The sequence below is a fragment of the Hordeum vulgare genome, chromosome 1H (assembly GCF_904849725.1).
Source record: "Hordeum vulgare subsp. vulgare chromosome 1H, MorexV3_pseudomolecules_assembly, whole genome shotgun sequence".
Taxonomy (NCBI): domain Eukaryota; kingdom Viridiplantae; phylum Streptophyta; class Magnoliopsida; order Poales; family Poaceae; genus Hordeum; species Hordeum vulgare.
Window position 1 is genome coordinate 408719035 of NC_058518.1, and position 8449 is coordinate 408727483.

The window sequence follows — 8449 nt, forward strand, 5'->3', positions numbered from 1 at the left end:
CGGGGGGAAAATGTCTCAGCTTTGAACTAAGGTTGAGAGGGAGTAGTGTTTATCAGTTGAAGCATGCTGATGCCCTCACTTTGAATTGTTAACTTCTTAAATAACACAATAATGAATTTTTTTAAGAAGTAAGAAAAATCTAAGAAGAGGACATGTAATCTACTCCCTTCGTTTTTAAATACAAGTCTTTTTAGAGGTTCCATTAGGGCACTACATATGGATGTATATGGACATATTTTAGAGTATAAATTCATTTATTTTGTTCCGTATGTACTCTTTTAGTAAAATCTCTAACAATACTTATATTTAGGAACGGAGGGAGTAGAAGTCAGTAAGCCTGATTTGTGCATGGAGACTCACTTGGCATTCATCCCATTCATCCCCTGTTGGGAAAGCATCTGCTATCTAGAGAAGGAAAAACTACCTTGGCATACAAAAATCTTCTCTTAAAAAAGCCTGATTCTGAGAGTCGTCCTACACCATAATCAATTCCGCACATAACATAAACAGAACAAAATTTGTGATGGTAACGTGCTGAGATGCATATCAGTCATTTCATGGCCAATGACGCAGCTGATGCCTCAGCTATCAATGAGAGGGGTTGGCGCGCGTGGAGGCAAGCACCAATGTCAAACGGGTGCAGCTCAGCGCCATCAAATATGAGATTGACTCCCGGTAAGACCACGTCCTTGGTATCGGAATCTTCTGAATCAGTTTTCGGAGCAGAAGGGGATGGTTGATCTTCAGTGACAGATCTTGTGGCAGCCTCATACACCGGAGTGAGTGCGTGGGAACTATCAGAAATCGAGCATGCCGATGAGCCATCGAAAAAATTAAGGCTACAACAGTAGCATTGTTAACTAACTACTCCCTCTGTTCCTAAATATAAGACCTTTTAGAGATTTCACTATGGACTACATACGAATGTATATAGACATATTTTAGAATATAAATTCACTCATTTCGCTGTGTATGTAGTCCATAGTAGAATCTCTAAAAGGTCTTATATTTAGGAAAGGAGGGAGTACATAATAAGTCCCATGTTGTTGTCAAGTTTCTTTGGAAAATACCTGAGGATGCTCCCATCAAAGCTCAGAACTTCAGTAAAACACTTCTGCCGTCTTCCGAGCTTTAGTCTGACATGTTCACGCGGTGACGTCCCTCCTTGGGTAGGCGATGAAGGATCATGGAATGGACTCCATCTTCCACTCACAATGTTCATGAGTTGGAGTTGGCGCGGGGAGTTCTTCGAGCCTCCCCGCTGATGTAATAGCCTTGCTGTTGGACCGGTTGCTTGGTACTCGGTGCAAAGTTCGAGTAACTTCTTCCTCACCGTCTGCATAGACTCGTAGTGTTCAATGAGATCATCTTTCTGAAGCATATTTGAGTCGACGACCCTTTCACATATTCTTTCACACAGCTTTGGATTGAACAAAGGAATCCCGAATTCCAAGTTCAAAGGTATCCACTCATAGCTTTCCTTTTCTGGAAGTTCACTGGATTCGCTTACCCTGTGAAGCCTTACTAGGCGAAGGTAACCAACCGTGCTCAGCTCAACTTTACTGGATAGATCTTCCAGCAATGTAGTCAAATTTGACATTTGCCCCTCAGGCAAATTAGTTCCAGCTAACGCGGATGTGATTGACCCATCCGCATTTTTCAGGGGCAATGGGACATCCATGGTTACAAGGTTTCCTGATTCATCAAGGTCCTTTATGCCCAGTGGTTGCACTATCACGGCAGAATGTTTTGTCATTGAGTTCAGGTAATGCAGCAGAAGGCCTCCCCTTACCAGGTTCCCCTCAAAGTTTCCTCCTAGTCCACCCACCACAGACTGATCCCAAGACCATATCATTGCCTTTTCGCAGTCGGCTAATGGCTCGGGAAGCAGCCGCAGGCGCTGTCCTTTCATGAAAACAGCAGAGAGCGGGCCACAACTACCAGAAGTATACAAGGCAAGCTTCATCCAAGGTGTCATTGAGGAGTAAGAAGGCGGACCGAAATGTACTGGTCCTGCAGTGCTGGGTAGAACTGCTGAATATGGAAAAGGTATCATAGAGACCACAATGTCATAGTCCCTAAGAAGTAATCTTTCCAGCGTCGATGGCGCCAGTGAAGCTAAGCTCTCGCAGCGAAGAATGTTCACTCGGTAAGTTCTTTTAGTCTTCCGCGCAGCTGGGCCTTCCAGTTCTGTAGTTTGGCTATTGCCATTTTGAGTAGCCATTTGGCTGATGTCAAAGTCATTTTCGGCTATGCTTTCCATCCCTCTTGATATAATACTTGAAGGTGACGATGCATTTGAATCAACCGTCGGATATTCCTGCTGTGGTGTGTCACCATGTTGGCCATGTTGAACTGAGTTTTTGTTATTCTCGACAACACTATCTGCGCCCTCCCCAATGCTTTTCTTGCTTGAAGGGGAGGACAAATCATCCTGACAGTTTCCGTCACCAGATTCATTTGGTGAAGTTCCACCGGACAGCAAACACTCAAGGAAACATCGCAAGCTAAATGCATGGTTTGCGAATTCCTGGAGCACACCCTCAAACTTCTTTCCTTCTAAACTAGCTAGATCATTGCATAGATCAGCGATGCAAGAATAGCCCAGTTTTCCAGCCTCATAAAGCGTAACAGCATGAGACTTCAATCCTGCAATAGGTTAGTGAAGAAAGATCAGTACACCCTGCTAATTCAATGGAGGGTTGCTTCATAAATTTACAATGCCAGTTCAAGAACAAACTTTGCAACCATATATAAGAATATTTGGGACTGTAGCTCCTTCAGATCAAATATAAAATTCAAAAAAAAAAAAAGATGTTGAACATATTTTTGCTTAGAAGTTAAAAAGGTGTAGGGATTGGAGTAGTATAAGGGGGTCTAGCCTGGAGATAGAGAGCCCATCATCAAGTATGAAGTTACGTTAGCATCCACAATGAAGCCCACATAAGCAGTCCCAGAGATTTTCCTGGGTCCATCACAATCACTGCTAAGCAATTCGGTACAAGATTTTTCTGAGTTAATGCTCATGCGCGAGCCTTCGTCGTCGTCAGAAAGAATGTTACTGGGCAATGCAGGCCCACTTGAATCTCTAAGAGCGGAGTCTGTATCCAAAAGCTTTACGGCCCATCCCAGTCTGCAGGCAAATGATGCAGCTGCCTGGAGTTGATAAAGGTCAGCCTGTAAAGTTTTAGCCAATTCAGCAACTGTGGCATTTTCACTTGACACAACAAATACAGCATATAGTAGCCTGCAGTCAAGAAAATATGAAATGAATTTAACAGCAACAGGAAATGGTAGCGATGCAGATCAGTTGAATAAGAAGGCATGCTCATTCATTTAAAAAAGAAACAATCATGCTCATTATGCACAAGTCTAATGAAGGCAACTACTCACTCTTCAATTGGATCTTCGTACGACTGATCCTTATTTGAAACAAAACCTTCAAGTCTTGAAACTGAATCAATGATACAAGTTAAGAACCAAAGCATAACTAAGTAGTAGGTTTACATCTATAAATAATAACTTCTGGGTAAATTAGGTTGTAACTTGATGAGATAAAATGACATTGGCAACAGATCGGTGCCAGTGTCAAAGTTATGAGCCTCCACCACATAATGTCTTTGTCAGCACAAACTAGCTGACATGAGACAACTGCACCGATTAGTTATGGGCAAATTCCCGTAATAAACTTAAATGGTGGACTGCCCAATAACAGAAATCCTATATATTACTCTGAAACGGTTCTCTGGATAAACAATATCACAAATTGGTTTGATTCCATACCTCTGAAACGGTCCTCTGGATAAACTGGCACATCGAAGTATACCCCTCCTCTTCTGTAAAGACAATTTATAACCACTGGATCAAATAGAACATATGAATTGACTTCCTCCTTACATATTTTGTCTATTGCTAGTGTCTCTTCCTCAGAAAGCTTCTGCAGTGATATTACAATATCAATTCCCATAAAGAACAGGTTTTCTTTATGAAATATTTATCTTATGGAGAAACAAAGTTCTAATAAAACCTATGTCATCACACGGTAAAAAAAAAACTATGTCATCACGTAAAAAAATGTATGCCGTATATTCACTATTTTCTTCCTTATAAAGTACTATGTCCTTGCATAACTAATAAGAACGTTCACTCCTCATGAATCTTACCTTAAACTCTTCCAATGTGAAGTTGACAAAACGGACTCCCCACCAAGGTTCTATTGCTAAGTCTGCAGGTAGTGCAGGAAGCAACTCTTTCGCAATTGATTTGTTCAGCTTCCACATTATCTTCTGAAATGCCGAAAAGTGAAAAGAAGGGATTACTATATAACAACAGGAAAAGAGGACGCCAGTTGGGGAATGTTCATTTTTCTCAACATATGAAAATCATCAATGTGTTAAATTGATAACCTCGTATGAAAAGAGGACGAGGAACTACATGGCGCTGGTATCTTGTCTTCTTATCGCTACCTATCCGCCTTGAGGCGCTATTGTTTTGCGGGCTTGTTGTGCTGCTGCCCCCAGCTTGAACCTTGTTTTTGTTTGTTTTTTGCTTTTTTGCCTTTTATTTCTTGACAAATCCGTTTGTGGATGCTGACTTGTGTATCACCGTTGGTGCTCAGCAGTTACCCCATTTAAGAAAACTTCCTTGAGCTAGACAATTTAAGAGGTTTATTCAACATTTTTAGATAATATCGAGCCCCCCATTTCAGAAAAGCGGCCCCATGTTTCAGGCCCATATGGCTGCTGGGCGAGAGGCCATGCATGTGGATGAGATATTGAGATGTCACAAAATATTAGAAACTCATTACAGTAATACTTGTAAAAATATTGATAAAATCATATCTCATTCATTTTAACTCTAAGTTGAGTGATAGCTTTTCCTGAAAGAAATTACAACTTGATTACCCACAATATTATTGATTTTCTGTAATTTAATCTTGAATTGTGTTCAAGGTACTCTGAAAATTCTTAATAAGTCTAACTTAACCTCAGTTATAGTCATTTCTCGTCAGTAAAACCCCAAATAAGTATGCCTATTGGAATCTTTATTCAAGAACACAGGAAGGACACAATATGCCAATATACCTTCGATCTGCATTTATTCATGATATCAATAAATTCGTTTCTTCCAACACCAGTAATCCTCAGGGCATCGGCAGCACTGAAGTTTGGAATACTGTCATAAGGTTGCTCTGCAAGTATTTTAGAAAAGTTAGAATCATAAATAGAACAATTAGCACATCAAATAAACTAGTTTCTGCAACATAGACAATATTTACATATGTGTTATAGAATAATCAATGTTAGTACTTAGCAGCAAGGATAACAAAACTGGGTTACAATAAACACACATCAAATATATGCAGTACACCAGTTGAAAAGGTTTTCATATAACATCCCAGAATCAACCAAATTATAGTCTGTTATGGAATTAAACAAACATACCCTACATTTAATCCAACTACGTATGCGAACAGACCAAAGGGATGCATAAATTTTAGTAATTACTAATTAAATTAAGTATTTGAACCACTGAACGAACAAACTCTTTTCATTAATATAAGTTTTAATATACTTAGAAATGATCACATCAGACAGTCTGATAGAAACATATAGTACAGCCCTGGGGCTTCACTAATGCCCAAGGTGGAAAGATACTAATTAGTATGGATCTTATGCGATAAACCAAAACTATGAAGTACTAACTGGATAAATGGTTCATATAGATTTGTGAAGAAATGACAATTCTGTGTTGTATCGTAAGTATGGAACTTACTATTACTGGTAGAAATATTTAAATGAACGCATAATGGCTGCTGGTCATGGATGCAGGTCAACTGACAAGCAAAACAACTAAAAGAAATGTGATGACAGAAAATGCTTTGCCTTCTATTGATACAAGTGATTACCATTCTTCATAGCTTCAAAAAGGACGTCACAATAATATTTGAATGCTGATATCCTCATTACTCGACAGATGTAGTCTGCGAGATGGTATGGGTATAACTGCAATTATTTTTGTCAAAGTAGCAGTCATGAAAGCTTTTTTAAAAAAAAATCCAGCCTAGAGAATGCCAGAAATCTGGAATTAGTTGAACATCCCAAGGAAAAAAAACATGATGCAACTGCAAGAGCCATTGATCGAGAAAGCAACCCAAGAGAAGTTTAAAACGAATGAGGCGATGGATTTACATTTGATTTGCAGTCAGCCAAAAGATATGCGTTTCACAATTGCAGGTAGAATGACAATGCAAAAGTGTGGAAGATGCTAGTAAACTAGTGAAAACTGTTTCTAACAATATATCTGCAAAACAGTATCATATCTTAAGTAATTACGAAAATGGGGAAAATCTGAACAACATACAGCCAGATTTCTGCGGAGATAGCGCAACAATTCCTCGTAATATTCCCCCTCTTTGCATACTTTGCGGGCAAAACAGTTAGTCCATGGCAGCCGTTTTCGTATACAATAATCTACAATCCTGCCATGAAGTTATTCATAAAGCAGAGAATCAGGCATCTGAAGAATCATTTACCATTTGCAAAAAGAAAAGCAAGTTCCGCGTCACCTAGTCGGCAACAGGTTACAAGTGCTAGATGGTTCCCCGCACACAAAAAAAAGTGTTACATGTATATATTTAGCCTCAGTTATCAACATAAGCCGTTCATAGATCTAGAGAACACAAGGTAATCAGCCTACTACATGGAGAGGTGCAGTTGGAAGCTTGTAGAATCGACATGACTCATGAGTGAGTCGATGCATATCAGTAATGTGCAGCAATGTGTGTGTGTGTGTGTGTGTTTTGAGAAAATCAGCAATGTGTGCTAGACTGTTATTGTAACCGGCCGCGTGTACGACTTGCCAGGCTCACATTGGATTGGAATGGATGCCATTATACAGATTACGAGCTTTGCGATGTTATACTGAATGAATTCTTCCTTGAAATTTCACGAACCATCAACTTGAATGACTAGAGTTTAGATGGGCGATAACAATTTGTGTTGTCCAAACCAGCATTCCAGCATGGGTGCATAAACAGCCAGCGATTTCTGTTTTGGAACAGGCAGGTTAATCAAGCAGCCTGATGAGCGGCGTTGCCCCCATTTCTTGGTACGAGCGATCGACTGCGCGAGAGACGGCCATTAATGGGGGCCCTGATCGGCGGCCGAACCGATCGATCACCCAGGATTGATTAGATTGATCCTCTTAGGCACGTACGTATGCATTAATCGGCGTATGTACCTGCGGTGCCACTCGTCCTTGGAGACGACGGCAGCCTGGATGCGCTTGGGGAGGGTCTCCCACGGGCACTCGTCCCTGATGGCCTTCACCATCATCTGCTCCTCCACCGTCGCCGCCATCTGCTGCTGCATCCTCGCTCGATCTCGCCCTACCCCTCCCCCTCGCTCGATCGGACAATGCCGGCGGACGGAGCGACGCCGACCCTAATCCCGACGAGAGGAAGAAAGATAGAGGGAGAGGGAGGCAAGAGACGCCGCGGGCATGCCACGTACGCTCGGTCTCTTTCTCTCGGCAGGCAGTGCGCAAAAAAGAAAAGGAAAGAAACAGTTCCTCTTCCTAGCTCCTACTAGACTTGAAGGGGTTGCCTCTCCTGATCGATCCCTGGCCCATCCATACGCGCATTGCACGCTGCTCCAGTTATTCCTAGCCCATTCCCCATAATAAATTAAAAAGGTTATTCCCAGCCCATCCATCGCCCTCCTTCCTTCTCGGCACAGTTTGCGAGATACTCCCTCCCTCCGTTTTAAAATTCTTGTCTTATATTTGTCTAGAAATAAATGTATCTAAATACTAAAACGTGACTAGATATATTTATATCTAGACAAACCTAAGACAAGAATTTTGGTACGGAGGGAGTACAATGCAGATTCACGGAGCTCCTACGACGTCCGTCGCGTGATGCTTGAAAAACATTCGCCGTTAGTCATAGGATCGTAAGCTTCTTTTAGCAAGCGTACATTAACTTTTGTAACAAGACTTGTGTTGCGTTCGACGTTTTGCAACACGAGCCTTGTTGCAGTCTTGCCGGATAGATTTTTTTCAAAACAAGATCTCCGTTATTAAAGAAAACTTTGCTTTTACAAATATAGTGTTGTGCGCTTGTTCCCTTAGCAACAAGAGGCTTGTTGCTGAAACAAAAAAAAATATGTGTCACACCAACGTCATCAAATGTCTGGCGGGCATTTTCACTTTTTCACAACCCGCAATACCCCCCTGCCCCCGCATCGCTCCCTCGCGGGCAACTCGGGCGGCGGCGCTTCCCTGCTCCCGGCCCCCCAACCCCCTCCACCCTCTCCCACGCCGCCGCCGCTGGCCCGAGCCGTCGGGGCAAATCCCCGCGCGGTGGCTGGCGGAGGGGCCTTCCTCCTCTCTCCCGTAGGTGGCGGTAGGCGCGGGCCACCCTGCCTGGGCACAGACGCCGGGCAGG

General features: G+C 42.1%; 1 protein-coding gene across 1 annotated transcript; it reads right to left on the reverse strand.

The window, feature by feature from the left end:
- Positions 1-349: 349 nt before the first annotated feature.
- On the reverse strand, positions 350-7561 carry LOC123412364 (protein FAM91A1-like). Its single transcript, XM_045105314.1, has 10 exons — positions 7243-7561; positions 6364-6481; positions 5909-6005; positions 5085-5191; positions 4164-4286; positions 3784-3937; positions 3394-3454; positions 2883-3247; positions 1071-2649; positions 350-794 (listed from the first exon to the last, which is right to left on the reverse strand). The coding sequence occupies exons 1-10, from the start codon at positions 7371-7373 to the stop codon at positions 551-553; spliced, it is 2979 nt and encodes a 992-aa protein (XP_044961249.1). The 5' UTR covers positions 7374-7561; the 3' UTR covers positions 350-550.
- Positions 7562-8449: the final 888 nt, after the last annotated feature.

What these genes read in the sequence shown, in the direction of transcription:
- LOC123412364 (XM_045105314.1), bottom strand. Translation starts at nt 7,373, where the DNA reads ATGCAGCAGCAGATGGCGGCGACGGTGGAGGAGCAGATGATGGTGAAG. An exon ending in ATCTCCGCAGAAATCTGGCT is followed by an intron (nt 6,006 to 6,363) that starts GTATGTTGTTCA and finishes AAATAATTGCAG; the next exon opens with TTATACCCATACCATCTCGC. An exon ending in TGAATAAATGCAGATCGAAG is followed by an intron (nt 4,287 to 5,084) that starts GTATATTGGCAT and finishes TCGGCATTTCAG; the next exon opens with AAGATAATGTGGAAGCTGAA.